This window comes from Seriola lalandi, unplaced genomic scaffold (genome assembly GCF_002814215.2).
Source record: "Seriola lalandi dorsalis isolate HSWRI2012SDOR001 ecotype SW California unplaced genomic scaffold, Sedor1 jcf7180002054883, whole genome shotgun sequence".
In the NCBI taxonomy this organism is placed as follows: Eukaryota; Metazoa; Chordata; class Actinopteri; order Carangiformes; family Carangidae; genus Seriola; species Seriola lalandi.
This window is the reverse complement of record NW_019525658.1, coordinates 5,556,919-5,571,268: the sequence shown is the minus strand read 5'-3', so window position 1 is coordinate 5,571,268 and position 14,350 is coordinate 5,556,919. Positions and strand designations below refer to the sequence as shown.

General features: G+C 41.3%; 1 protein-coding gene across 4 annotated transcripts in view; it reads left to right on the top strand.

Moving 5' to 3' along the window:
• The window catches only part of sema4c (sema domain, immunoglobulin domain (Ig), transmembrane domain (TM) and short cytoplasmic domain, (semaphorin) 4C), a 98,521-nt gene that overhangs the window by 45,421 nt on the left and 38,750 nt on the right, over positions 1–14,350 (top strand). For all 4 annotated transcript variants that reach the window (XM_087171599.1, XM_023397690.2, XM_087171597.1 and 1 more), the window contains one exon: positions 8,378–8,586. In XM_087171599.1, the coding sequence (XP_087027725.1) occupies positions 8,463–8,586 (124 nt within the window). In that variant the 5' untranslated portion in view covers positions 8,378–8,462. The remainder of the gene's footprint in view (positions 1–8,377; positions 8,587–14,350) is intronic.

Below are 14,350 nucleotides of genomic sequence, written 5' to 3'. Positions count from 1 at the left end.
CATTAATTGTATGCAAATATAGGAAATCATGTGCTCAGGTGCATGAAAACTGATGGGTGGCTCACATATTGATGATAGCAGCTTTAAAGGTTGATTTCAAACACTTTTAGAGGATTTTTGTTTTTTTAGAGGTCTTTTTTAGAGACATTCATATCCTCGATGCATACGCACACACACACACACACACACACACACACACACACAAACACACACACACAGCGCATGCAGCTGATCAAACCGCTCTTTGATTATCAGTCTTTCATCTGTGCCAGCTCAACACAAATACGCTGCACAATCTGCCAGCACATCACCCACACACACACACACACCCACACACCCACACACACACACACACACACAGCTCTTTTGTGTGAGGTGGTCAGCATTAAGACTCAACACGCCTGTTTGTAACATCTGTATTCACTGATATGCTAGTTAATGCTATCACTTAGATGCAGACTCAGTCAGGCTTGATATTGCTTTAAAGCATGCATTAAAACCATGCAGACTATCATACGAAAACATACACTCTACCTGCCTTAATTGATCACCTGTGCCTTTGTGCCGAGACTCAGACGCTGAATGTGCGCGCTGTGGGAGGGTGAGTGCGTGTTTCACTGTCAGTGGAGTGTCCATGTCTGCCTTTGTCATGTCAGTGCATAGGAAAAAGACTCTCTAAATGTGTTTTTTTTTTTATTCCAGCCCTGTTGCATGCATGGCTCTGCAGCACTCTATGAATAAGTGAGAAGTAATAGCAAAAAAATGCTGAGTTTGATGTTGACTTCTCTCACTTCACTTTACATCCCACAAGTCATTTTTTCAGTCAATTTTGCAGGGAGTGCTGTAACATGATATTTTATCACTCCGATTTCATAGCCATTTTGCTCTGAACTTGAACCCAGATCCTTGAAATTTCGTCTTTGATGCCACAACTGGAGCCATTGTATGTTTTTAAATTCATATTCCAGGCATTTAGCTAAAGCTGTCATACGGGGTGACTTACAGCGTGTGAGCTCAGATTCAAATCACCAAAACTGCTTTTGGGGGACCTTCGTGTTTTTAAAGGCTGATCTCTGATCAAAACGTTTCAGCTGTAAAAATTCATCTAAATTGGAGGAATCTTCTCCCAAGGCTCCCCGCTTGGTTCACAGACTCACTGATAACATTTTGAACCCTTCAGAATACATTAGAATCGCAAAACTGAAACTAGGTGAACTTGGGTCACCAATTATCATTTGGCAATGAATCTTGGAAAAAGACCATGTTTTGAAGAATTTCTCTTAACGAGTTCTTCCTGAAAGTAAAGTTAAAAAACTGAACTGTGCCACCAATCAAACTTTACCTCTTTTAAGTCTCACATTTTTCTTTTTCAGTGATATCCTGTATGATGGAGATTCTTCATCATCACAAGCCTGTGTATGTAGTGAGATCATTTGAGTCTGTTCCAAATCTTATGTGCTGTAGTGCAGTGTTGCTGCTTTATTGTGCTGTTTCAATATACTGACACTCATTTTGCACATAATCTAATTTCTTAAAACAGAGTGCACATCTCTGTTAGCAGCTCAGTGAGACTGTCGCCTGCTTAGGTACAGCAGCGCTTTGAGCTAATGCTAATGTCGGTCTCACAATGACAATGATACATGCCAAGGTTTAGCAGGTAATGTTTACCATACCGTCTTAGTTTGGCATGTAAGCATGCTAACATTTACTAATTAGCACTAAACACAAAGTACAGTTATTTGGTCATAAGCAAAGTGTCGGATAAACTGAAACTTTGACCTGATGATGGCACTAGATGAGAAAATGAATTAGGCTTCATCCTCTGGAGATCTTGAAAATCTGAACTACATTTCATGGCAGTCCATCCAATAGTTACTGTGCATGGACCGACCAGCAGGTTTACACTGGCACGCTGCAGGTACAGCTAAACATGAGACTCAAGAAGAAGAGCATACTACTACTGGTAATTTTACATCAAAATCACTTGTATCGTTTTGGAGTCAATACTGAGTTTCATTGTCCCATGATGCTCTTAATGCTGTTTCAGAAACAATTCTACTCTGACGAGACTGTTATTCTGTCAAGAAACACTAGATATCAGCAGCATCAGAAGCCCAAACATAACCAACCATTAATGCACCAGAGCTGCTCCATCTCCTCACTATAATGATTTCAAGGGGAGGGAAAGAAGGTATAAAAGTCTTGGAACCACTCTCATCTCTCCGTCCACGAGGTGTGAAATCGTTTGATCCAGCTTGTTCTATTTAGGTGAAAAAGCTTTTGTGTGAGAGTTTGCACTTGAGTGTGTTTGCATGTGTGTTTTTTTAAATGCTGCCGGAGCAATAAAAGGTGGAGGGATAAGGGGAGGGAACATGGTTGCAGGCAGGAAGGAAGGAAGGAAGGAAGAGAGCTGATGGTAGCTGCTGTGTTTGTTTTGCAGGGAGGCGAGAGGGGAGATGAAGGGCGGGGGCTGTCCTGTAGTCCATCCGCCCATACGTGTGTGTGTGTGTGTGTGTGCGTGTGTGTTGTGTGTGAGGAGGGGGGCAGTTACGGGTTAATGGACAATAAGTCTGTCCCAGTGTGATAGTAGGGGTGCAGGGTGGTGGGTGATATGCCCTGGCTCGCTTTAACCGGCAAAAGGGTCAGAGGTCGAGGTTTAAAGTCAAACAATGCCTGCAATCAGCTGGGACGGCACCAGAGGTCAACGTGTGTGTGTGTGTGTGTGTGTGTGTGTGTGTGTGTGTGTGTGTGTGTGTGTGTGTGTGTGTAGTAATATTGGAGGAAGGGAAGGAAAAGGCTGCCAGGAAAGGAGAGGTGGGGAAAATGAAGGGCAGGAAGAGGACAGTGAGAAACAGAGAGATGCAGCGGTGAAGAAAGAGGACAGACAGATAAGGGCTGAAAACGTTCTTCATCTCTTCCTTCCTCTCTTCCGCCCTGTTCGAAGAAACAACCCCGCGTTGCCTCTCCCTACAGGGATTCGTCTTACCTCCGAAAACACACACAGTGATTACATGCAGGCTAAGAAGACAGACGTGCACATGAAATGACACAAATCGACAGGCACAGCCAAAACACACACTGCTCGGCAACCTAATCAGAACATGTGGTCTATTTCTCTGTATGTTTTAATGAGCTCTCCATTGTGGAGTGCTGACTGATATTATTAGGCCGCCGTGTCTCAGCTCATTAGCTAAACCAGGCTCAACAACAACACCAGCAGCTAAAAGATGATTTGATACCGCCTGCAGAGTTATGTGACACCGCAGGACCTTAAAGAGGCCGTGGTGAGAGACAGAGCAAGCAAGTTAATTTGGTCGTCGGGGGAGAGCGAGGCTGAACCCTCACTTCTCACAACACATGGAGGGATCATAAAAGTCGGTTTGATAGAAAGAAAATAGAAAAGACAAATAAAATAGAAATTCATCATAGACTGACTTCAGCCATCTCCCACTGCGTTCATAAAGTTGCCTGCAGAGGTAGCTTGAAAATTCAGTGTGCAGCTTTAGTGGTGTCAAGAGAAGTAGTCAACACCGAATGGAAAACAATCCTGCAGCTAGCTAATCTGTTCTTAGTTGATTGTTATTGCTCTATGGTGAATGGCTCCATTTTCTACATTGGCACTGTATGGAATCCCTCTGCTGTATGCTATTAAAGCAGCCAAATGACTCAAACTGACTGAACTGAGGAACATGACTCTGCTGCTTTTTAAATAGTTTGTACAGGTACTGTTCATGCTCTCAAAGCTAACACTGCTGATATAATAACACTTGCTATGTTTCTGTCAAATCGTAGCACATTTGAACTGAATCTTGAGGAAACTACTGAAGAAAAATGGAAATGAATTTGCTTTTCCACCCACCACCATCAAAACAATGTAAAAAACTTATGGAGATATGATATTTAAGTTTATGTCATGTATTAATTTGAGGAAGGTTACAGTCTCCTCATCACTTTGCACAGATCTGATGTTTTTGTCTGCCGATATTTTTCATCTCTTTGGCGGAGCAGAAGTTTCAGTAGACGTTTGAGTCACATGCTTCGTGTATATACAGTACATCATTAATTATTCACTAAGTCTGTTTCCACTGCACTCTGTCACGTTTTACTTTAACAATACCAAACCGAATTGTCCACCTCAGTCAAACGTAAAAATTATTTTGCAATATAGATATATATATAAATACACAAAACATATTAAACTGCATAATGAATACTTAAGTTTTTGAATGTTGAGTACATTTTGTTGACAATACTTCTGTACTTCTTAGTACAATTCTGAATGCAAAACTACTTAAGTACTTTTTACATTGAATTATTGATGCTTTTACTTTGAAGAACTGGATTGTGAAGAACTTGTGTACTTCTTCCACCAGTACCAGTGGGTTTGACGAGGTTGTTTTATGAGTTTTTATTAAAAATGTCCCTATGGAAAAATGTTGGTAGGAATTTATTATTTAAGATTAAGTCTGCTGTTTTTCTTTACTACAATATAATTGAGCTGTGTCCTCTTCAAAAGCTGATATTTCCCTGATGTAGGCGATATTCTGAAAGCAATTTAAGCATTATTTATTTGGGCTGAATGCTACGCAATTATTGACATGACTTTGTGAGATCCTTATTGGGATATTTTGAAAGTACTACTGAAGCATTTGGTGTTCCCAAGAACAGGAGTCCATTCACGTCCACAGATAGATATTTTAGTCCAGACAGCTTTATTAACAAACTGTGTTTTTCTTTAGTGGAAATCCATTTCAATGACTTAAGGATGTCATGGTCAGAGTCTCATCTCTTTATAAATATATCTCCTTTTTACCTATTATGGGCAAAGAGTGCTGCAGGATGTCACTCCATGAGTAAATAGGAAGCACCATGGATAGGCCCAGGTTTTGAAACTGCTCTCCCTATTGATATTTCACTATGACTTTACAAACCCGTGTTTCCTGAATCGAAAATCAACATTTAGTATACAGCTTTATCAAAATTATTTATGATAAACAGTTGCGTTGTTGTACTAGCAGGGAATAGGAAAGAAAATAAAATACATGAAACAGGAAGTGGAAATGAGAAGAAGGTAAACATTGAGGATTTTTAAGCTTTTCTTCAAACAGGCAGAAGCCTCGAATCTCCATCTCCTCCGCCTCCTCTTCCTCCTCATCTGCCCCTGTAGTGTTTACACGCTGCCTCTTCACTTAATCCGACCTTCAGGATGCCCACTTCACTTTGTTACATCTCAACACAGAAATGGAGCAGAGCACAGAGGAGACAAAAAAAAAAAGAAAAATTGCAAGCCTCTCGCAACATCTCCAGATGTGTTTTTTCTTTTCTTTTTCCATAACTCTCGCTCCCTTTTTCTCATCCTTCAGCCCTTCATCCCTTGCTCCCTCCTTCCATCTCAATCTCTTCTCGACTCACTCAAGCGTTAGCCGGCAAGGCCTCCAGCATCGATCCAATAAAGCTGGTAGTCGGCACTGCGAGGCTTGGAGAGCTTTCACCCAAACCCAGCATTTAAGCACGCTCATTTAACAGCACGTCGCCATGATCTGATCTGGGGGGTGGAGGGGGAGTATTATTTTCCTCTCAAAAGTGTAATCAATAACAGTCACATTGGTTGGAAATGGGCATGCAGACACACGCGCATGCACGCACACACCTCCAAATCTCAATTACCCCCCCTGCCAATCCGCCAAATAGACCAAATGTTTGTTTGCCAGCTGTTGAACTTAATATTCACATGTGGGGTTAGACGAGGGAGTGGGAGACTTAAAATGTGCTACACATACATAGGTACTTTCTTTCTTTTTCCGGGTTAATGTAAATACAGTTTGACATTTTGTGCCTGTTTAAAAGTCAATGGCTTCCCTCCTCCAATGAGCACACATCATCAAAGGTGTCATTTCACTCGCTGATACACAGCAGCAGCAGGTGCGGAGGGGAAAGCTTACAGATGGTGTTTGTGCATGTCTATGTGTGAATTTCACTTTTTATGAGGGTATTTAGTCCTCATAAGAAATATCCACCATCCCTCATATCGGCACTGGAAAGTTTAGAATCCTGTAGCTGGTTTAGCATTAAGGTTACACTCAGTGAGTTGGAGTTGCACTGTGAATTTAAAGAGTCTGTTCATCAAATTACCAAAGAAAAAAAAATCCAAGCCAAACCAAGCAGATAGTTTTGGTTTTATGTGCTGAGGTTTTCAGATATCCATCTCTGAGATTTTTGCTGCCATTTCAATACAATAGAAGTGAACGCAAATTTTGCTTGTGGCGCCCACAGCATTTAAAAGTGACATTTAAATTTCACAGTGTCTTCTGTTTCCAGTATTCCACAGACCACACCATGACAATGAGGAGGAACTACTTTATACTGACAAAAAATATACCCTACTATGAAGACTGTGGACAGACTGTTATGACGATTATCCTGAAGTCTTTAGTCTGCTTCACACAAAGTGCTTATCAGATTATATAACAGTGTATGAAATCCCCTTTCCTGTGTTGTAATCAGACAGGGCTGCATCTGACAATTTTTATAATTTCTTTGAAAACAGACAATCTCACACTGGTACTTACTTTACACCGGGATTGGCCGAATGATGTAAAAGTGAGGCAGGGTTTGAACTTCTCTCTCAAGATATCTTTTTTAATTCTCATATGTTTAACCCAGTGGAACGCCATGGAGACATGGCCGTCGATAAGAGATTGTCTGAAAGTGTGCTCCATATTTGTACGATTAATTTCATTGAGATCATGGAGGCAGCCTGGAGGTGGATGTGATAGCAGGCTTTATGTCCAGCTGTAGGGTGTGGTCATGTAGAGCAGGTACACTTTTACCTTAAGATGCTGTCCAAGGACGCGTCATACAACCTAGTTTGTTTGCTTCGGCTCCAATCGGCAGCCAGGTGAACATGCTTTATATGGTGAACGAGATGCAACATCTGTGTTTGTTCTAACTGCATCTGATGACATTGCTCCCTGCAGTTGTGTGTATCCTCTCAGGCAAACTTGGCCACGTTTAGATGCTAATTTTGGTGTAAAAAGAGTATAACAAAGACTGTTTCTGGATGTTGCTGTTGAATTTTATCGCCGTGAGCAACACAAATGAAATTCCATTCACCTCCACTGTTTTCAAATGGCAGCAAAAATCTCATAGACACGTCTTAAAACCTGGGCAAAAAAAAATCATCTGTACAGTTTGATGTCACAAGAGAGAAGTAAGAAAATAAATTTATTTGTCATTGTTTTTATTTAACCAATAAACCTGACTGTGTTTGGTAGAAGAACAAGCAGAACATGTCATTTCTTTCATAGCTCTGTTATCTCCCACAGCATCGAGGTTTGTCAGCACACGTGGCTGACTAACAAATCCACTAATGACAGCCATTTAATATAATTAAAAAAGTTATTTTCACACTCAAACACTCCTCTAATGAAACTACTGATGAAAAAGAAATTAATTTATTTAAGGCTGCTCATGGTTGATTTAACAGTTACTTGTTAATAAGTGACGTGCTTCATCTTGAATGTGAGTGCACTCAGTACATTTATGCCACTTATTGATGTCACTGAGTTCATACATATATAAGTGTGTCCGTGTGTGTGTGTGTGTGTGTGTGTGTGTGTGAGCATTATTTTAATGTGAAATTCCTCTTCTCGTCCTGTGCATCAGTCTCACCTGCAGCACAGTAACAAGTCAATCATCCTGTGCTGTTATTGGACTGTAATGCCGCTCTGTAGCTGCACACTTGACATGTTCATTAGGTATAAACCAATTCATTTACAACACAGTGCTATTGGATTGTCCTTGCCTCGACATTCATTTCCCAACACATTGGTGTTTGATGCGTTGCCAGCGCCAATTAACTTTGATAACTCAGCCCCAGTTTAATATACTGCTGCTGAATTGGCTTGACAAGAGTGCAGCGATAAGCTATTTCTGAGCTTTTTTGAGTGGCGATAGCTGGATTATCGCTCACCGTGAGGGAGGGACAGGGAGAACCTTCCTGCATAACCCCCAAGGCCAAAAGTCATTTAAATGTTTGCTTTGTTTTTGTTGGCAGACACTCACACTCAGAGGCACATACACTGATTAAAGCTGTGTCCTTGTTGGCTTTAATGATTTGCATAACTCATTTCTGTTTTACATTATTGTGGATTTTGATGACCGTGTTCAGTTTTATAGACCTACATGTTTGCAGAGTGAGAAATGTTATCTTTCAGTTCAGCTTGAACGTATGAACCGCTTCACATGGCTCTTTGAAATATGTGTATCTTGTAAACACTTTTGTGACAAAATTCTTTCTGATAAACAACCAAGTCAATAAAGAAAGTGAATTTCTGCTTCCAGCTGATGTCTTGGTTTTTTCCTCTCTACCTGGCAGGCTGCGAGAAGCCGGCTGCCCCCTTCGAGTCCCTCTGATCAACTGATTGATCCCTGGATCCGTTGCTCAACGCCAGCTCTGACAAATGGGATCTGACATGGGAGCCATGGGCGGGACGAAGGTCTTGCTCCTGGTGATTCTGGTTGGATTGGAGAAGTCGCTGGGCCTCAACTGGAACCCAATCCCACGCAAGACTATTCGATACCAGGGTGAGTGAGCAGTGTAATACCAGCTGAGAGAGGAGTTCGGCCATTCGAACATTCCAGTGAAAGCCAGTTTAAAAAAAAACAAAAAACCTTTAGGTAGCAGTTCCTTAAAGTCATTGTAAAATCCTGTGTCTCTGTGTTAACTGTTCATTCACTCTGAAATGTCTGAATAATTAAGAGGGTTGTTTCAAGGAGCTTGGCAAAGGGCTGTTTGAGGAACTACTATAGCTGGCAAGGTAAATGCTAACACGCTAACCAGCCTGTAACATGCTAGTGTTGGCAACTCTGCGAGCTCTATAGGCTACCGAGTTGTTGCTAGGCTTGCAAACCATCTACAAGTGTTAAAAAGCTCATTAGCTTGGTTGCTAATGGACAGTTAAGTTCACAGAGTTGATTCAAAAGACATTTGTACCTAGTAAGCTACAATAGCTTCTTCCATCCATTGCCTCAGAGGTCAGCACTGTAAACATGGGTTGTTGCTACGAAACGTGTGTGGATTTATGCAGCCCCTGCCAATGCATCCACTAATTTCAGCAGCTTGGATATTTTGGATTTTGCTGGGAAATGTATTGTTTTAAATGGTTGTATGACCTCATATGGCAGATTTAATAGGCTGACAGCTGTTGGTAGTGATTTATCTGGTCAGACATCTGATAAAAAACAGTAAAAAAAAAATATGTTCCATTACAGCAATCAGGGAAGATGTCCCATTATTTCCGAGTTAGATGATTTCTGATTTTTCAAGAGGCCCACTTTGACCCTCAGCAAAACAATGCATCCATCTAATCCTAGTGCTCAACTGAATTTGCACTATTTATCTCGGCCCTCCTCTCCAGCCAAGCCCGGCTTTCTTCACTGAACAATGCCAATTGTTGCAAGATGAGAAATAGTCTTTTTTTAATCCCTCAAAGGGGAAGTGCTGCATTCTCTCTCTTGGGGATTATGGAAATACCATAAAGAGAAGGAAAAAAATATCTGGAGAAAAGCTATATTTTCTCACCTCTCTGTGCCACCTATCCCACCTTTCATCCCATATCTATCTCTCCTTTCGGTTCTATTCATCCTCTTTCTTTTTGCCTTTTATCCCTCCCCTCCCCTTTTTTGCTTTGTATGCTTCGGCTCATCGCATGAACCCGAACTGCTCTCATGGCGTTTTCACAAAGAGCTCCGATTTCAGCCACTCTCTAGGAGAATGGCGCGTGATGGTGGTGGTGTTCGGGGATATTTCAAAAGCTGCTTTCTCATACCGCTATCGCCCATCCCCCACTCCTCCCCTTCTCCCTTTTTTTCCACACAGCCCTCCTTCTTCCTCTCATCCCTCCATGCTACAGGCATCACTGGTGTTGTGGGGAGATGTGAGGACAGAGAATGGAGGGGAAAAACCAATCGATAGGGCATCAATAGTTCCTGGTGAAATGCTCGAGTGTGACATTGCGAAGCTGGTGCTGGCAGAGCAGAGCAGCCCATATCTGTGCTGCACTTTGGCCAGCATTCAGTTGTGGTAAAGACTCACCAGAAAGGGCAAACAGGGACAGCTGCACACATATGGTTGTATGACAGGAACAAAAAAGGATCTCATTTCAGCATTTTTCTGAAAAATGGCTGAATAAATTTGCCTGCACAGACAAGATAACGCCCCTCACTTCAAGTGCAGCCTTACTGTTTTTCAGCAATGTCTCAGAAATAAAAGCCTTGTCATGAAACACAGGAGAAGACAGATCACGTCACTTGTATCATACTTGATTTGAGTGTGGTACTTGAGTGCAGAACGATTCTTGACGCAAATTGATTTGCATTGGAAACAAGTGGGATTATCTTACCCGTTGACAGATTTCTCCACTTGGTTAAAGAAAAATGAGATTTTCGGGCTCAATACTGGGTTAAATGACTTATATGGATGAATTCTTGGTACAGTGCTGAGGAGGAGATATGAAAGAGGCGAAATGGAAAAACAAAGCTGCAGAAAGAGGGAGGGATGGATTGGAGGGGAGAGTCCAAATGAAAAGAGAGAGAGGAGATACATAACGGAAAGAAAGCAAGCAGGAGAGAAAGGTGGAGAGACATAGAGAGACCGGGAGAGAGAGGCCAGTCACTAACTGCCTTAAAAGGACAGAAAGTAGCTTCAGACGAATGACAGAGAAAGGAAAACACACACACACACATAGACAAACTCTGCAGGCCGTTTACCCTGTGTTTCATTTTGTATGGAAGCATCTCCCTGCACAGACACACACATAGCATCCATATTAACGTGTGTGTGTGTGTGTGTGTGTGTGTGTGTGTGTGTGTGTGTGTGTGTGTGTGCGTGCATGAACTGCTGTTTGCATGCAGTGTGAATTTCCAAGACAGAGACAAGAAGACAGGCAATAAAAAACAAGAGTGAGAGAAAATGTGGGGGCACAGAGGGCGAGTGTGTTTATACCTATTTGTGTTGAGAGAGAGTGTGTGTGTAGCCGTGAGTCTGTCTATCTAATCCCCTTTGTTTATATGTGTGTGTGTCAGTGTGTGTACTGCTTAGGTTGGCAGTCTGAGGGATTTGGAGCTCTGGGGCAGTACAGGAGGGGTGTGTGTGTGTGTGTGTGTGTGTGTGTGTGTGTGTGTGTATGTGTGAGTTGGGTGGGTTATGGTGGGGCAGAGATGGCTAAAGAGATAATATTCCCCCCACCCCACAACACCCCACCAACACCAACAGCACTGCCGCCGCCCAACAATTACATGAGGCTTACATGAGGTTGCAGAAGTAAAAACACAAGCATCCTCTCTCTCTCTGTGCATCTCTCCTTCTATCTCAATCTTTTCACTTCTTTTCCTCTTACTTTTTAAAAGTCATGTGTTGACATTTTAAATCATAGGCTGTTGTTATTCCTCACCAGCCGCTCGTCACATTTATGGAGGGAAAAAAAAATCACTGTTGGCTCCTAATGAGACATTTTATGTACACACATTATGTATGGCCCTCATAATGAGTGCTGTAATTTACATACTTTTCACTTTTATCTCATATTCTCTCATTCTAATTACTGACAAGGTGCATGTGTCTTGATTTCTTTTCACTTTTATGTGGATTATATTTCAGATTCATGTTCATTTTGTACAAGTTTCTCATTCATTGTTATTTACAAAAGGTCTTCTCATCCATACTTTTTTAGGATTAGGCTGATGTTATTCTCTATATATTTAATTTTAACCTCTTTATATTTAGTCTTCATTTTATTGTAGGCCAAAATGAACAACAACGTCATCCATCAGTAGTAAATTACAGTACTTTCTGACTTAACTTCCTTGTTTGTGACACTCAGCCCCAAGTTCATTGTTTCTTCTCTGGGTCATAAATTCATGGTTTAAGTAGTTTCCTAAATCAGCCGGGCACTGTAGTTTATGTTACCGAGTAAACAGTGCAGTTCTTGGGGACTATTTTCAGTTGAAGATGAATACACTTTTGAAGTATTTACGGCATCTGGACCATACATGGGATTAACGCAACATAAACTAAGTTGGCCATATTTATGCCAATTAAGAAACATGCCACCCAGTGCAACAGTGTGGTAAATGGAAACAGCTGAGCTCTATGACACAGAGGAGTAAGATATATCAGGCTTTTGCAAACCCATTTTCACACCCAATTCGACATCAAGTTCTAAACGTAGTATTTCAAGTCCTAAATAATCATTACCGAAGAACATTAGCAACATTAGGCTAACCTGACTACTAGCCATCTTCAAGTTAATAGCTAATGTCAGACATGGATGATTGTTTATTGATTTTTTTTTTTTAATTTATTTAAAATTTATGCTACTAAATCTTTGTTTCAAGAACTCTTTTACCACACTGCCTGAAAGGCTCTTTAGTTGGATGTTTTCAAAGTTCAACTACGTAATGCTAGCTCGTCGCTCACGCTGCTCTTAGCTAAAACAGTTAGAAGTGTTCTGTTATGTTATGCTGTTCATTTTTGTTGACAACAGCAGAGTCTTTTTATATTTGAATGTGATAATACCAGCTATCATCTTTTCTGTCTGTTGGTGCCAAACACACATTTCCCTCCAGTTCGCACAATGTGATCATCTGCTGCAGAACTGATTCAAAGTATACATGATGTCAGGAGTTAATTAAACATTAAACATTTTTGGGCTTGGGGGGGATATGAAATCATTTTTAAATTATTCATAAGTGAAAAGGTTTCAGCCCAGCTCTAGCCACGAGCTAGCCTGTGTAACTTTTGCTTAACAATGGCTAATGGATAATGGTAATTAATAAATCGTGTAAAAGCAATATATATCTAAGACAGTAGCTAAAGCCCTGAGTGTACTGAGTTAAGCAATTAATTCTATTACATATGAATTCGCCTTCTGTTACAGCCAAGTTGCAAGTCATAGCACTTGAGTCTACACATCTGCAGGGATCAATTCATTGTTGGTTCTTTTCATGGAATTTGTTGACAGTAAGAAAAAAGAAAAAAATTACCTTCCTTATCCTTTAAAAGTTCAAGAGGAGGGGATTTTATATCCTTTCTCTCTCTTGTTTTCTGCCTTGCAACTCCTTTTGTTCTCCGTCTCAGTGACTCACCTCCTCTGTCCTCTTTCCTCCTGTTTCTTAATGAACTGGCCACAGCCGATTGGAGCATCCATTATGTTGTTTTAAGCTATTTCACGCCTTTAACCTGGCCCATTTCCACTCACCACAGAAAGTGTTTCAGCTGATAACACCACTGTCTTCTCCCACTCCCTTTTCTCTCTCTTTCTCTTTTTTGGTTTCTCCTGGTGCGTTCGTACACACACACAACCTCACATACAAGCCTTAGCCCAGCCCAACGGCAGAGGCCAGTAAGCCAAAACTATGACAGAATGCAGCAGCTGTGGTCGAACAAAGAAAGAAAGAAAGAAAAGAAAGAAGGAGAGATGAGAGTAGGAGAAATAGATCCCTTAGAAACTTGATGCTGTGTTTGAAAATCTAGCCAGTATTTATGCAGTAAATGAGCCCTGCATCTTTAAAGAAAAGCCAAAGCAAATTTATGCCTCTTGATTTAGAAAAAGAAAGATAGAATGAGAGATGGTGGGACAAAAAAAAAACAGAGTAGAAGGAGAGTGGAAAAGGGCTGGGCCTCTGACCTCCAGAAACCTCTCTCCTTCCCTGCCTCCCTCCCTCCCTTTCTCTCTCTAACCCTTTCTTTTTTTTCCCCTCTGTCTGTCTCTCTGCCGTATCTCCCCAAACCCTCCAATTACAGTAATGAGTGGTTGAGAGCGAGGCAGAGGCGGAGGCAGAGAGAGGCTGTGCGTGACTGGGAGGATAGATGGGGGAGGGATGGAAGAAGGAGATTCATCACTGTTTTTTATCTGCATTGAGTGTCACTCATCCTCTGACCCTGCGCTGATTGGTCACTGAAGATTAACAGCCGGGACTAGATGTCAGGACCCGGTGTGCTCTGTGTTGTCATACTGACTTTGTGAGAGCTGATGTTTGGGCAAGTGGGCATATGGATTAAAATGAAAATGCTACTCGAATGCTGCACTTATCCAAAGCACCTTCCAGGGCCATGGTTTACCACTATCGAAACTGCTTAACAATCACCGCTGTCCATCATCGCTATCCTGAAAACAAACATTTCACCTATAGGAATTCTGGATATTTCACATGATAAATTCATATCTACTTGAGAAAAGACATCACATGTGAAAACAACAATATCGCATGTAATGGATTCACACACTGTATGACGCTGTTTGAACATGTCGCATGATGAAACGTGATAACAACACATGAATTATAACAT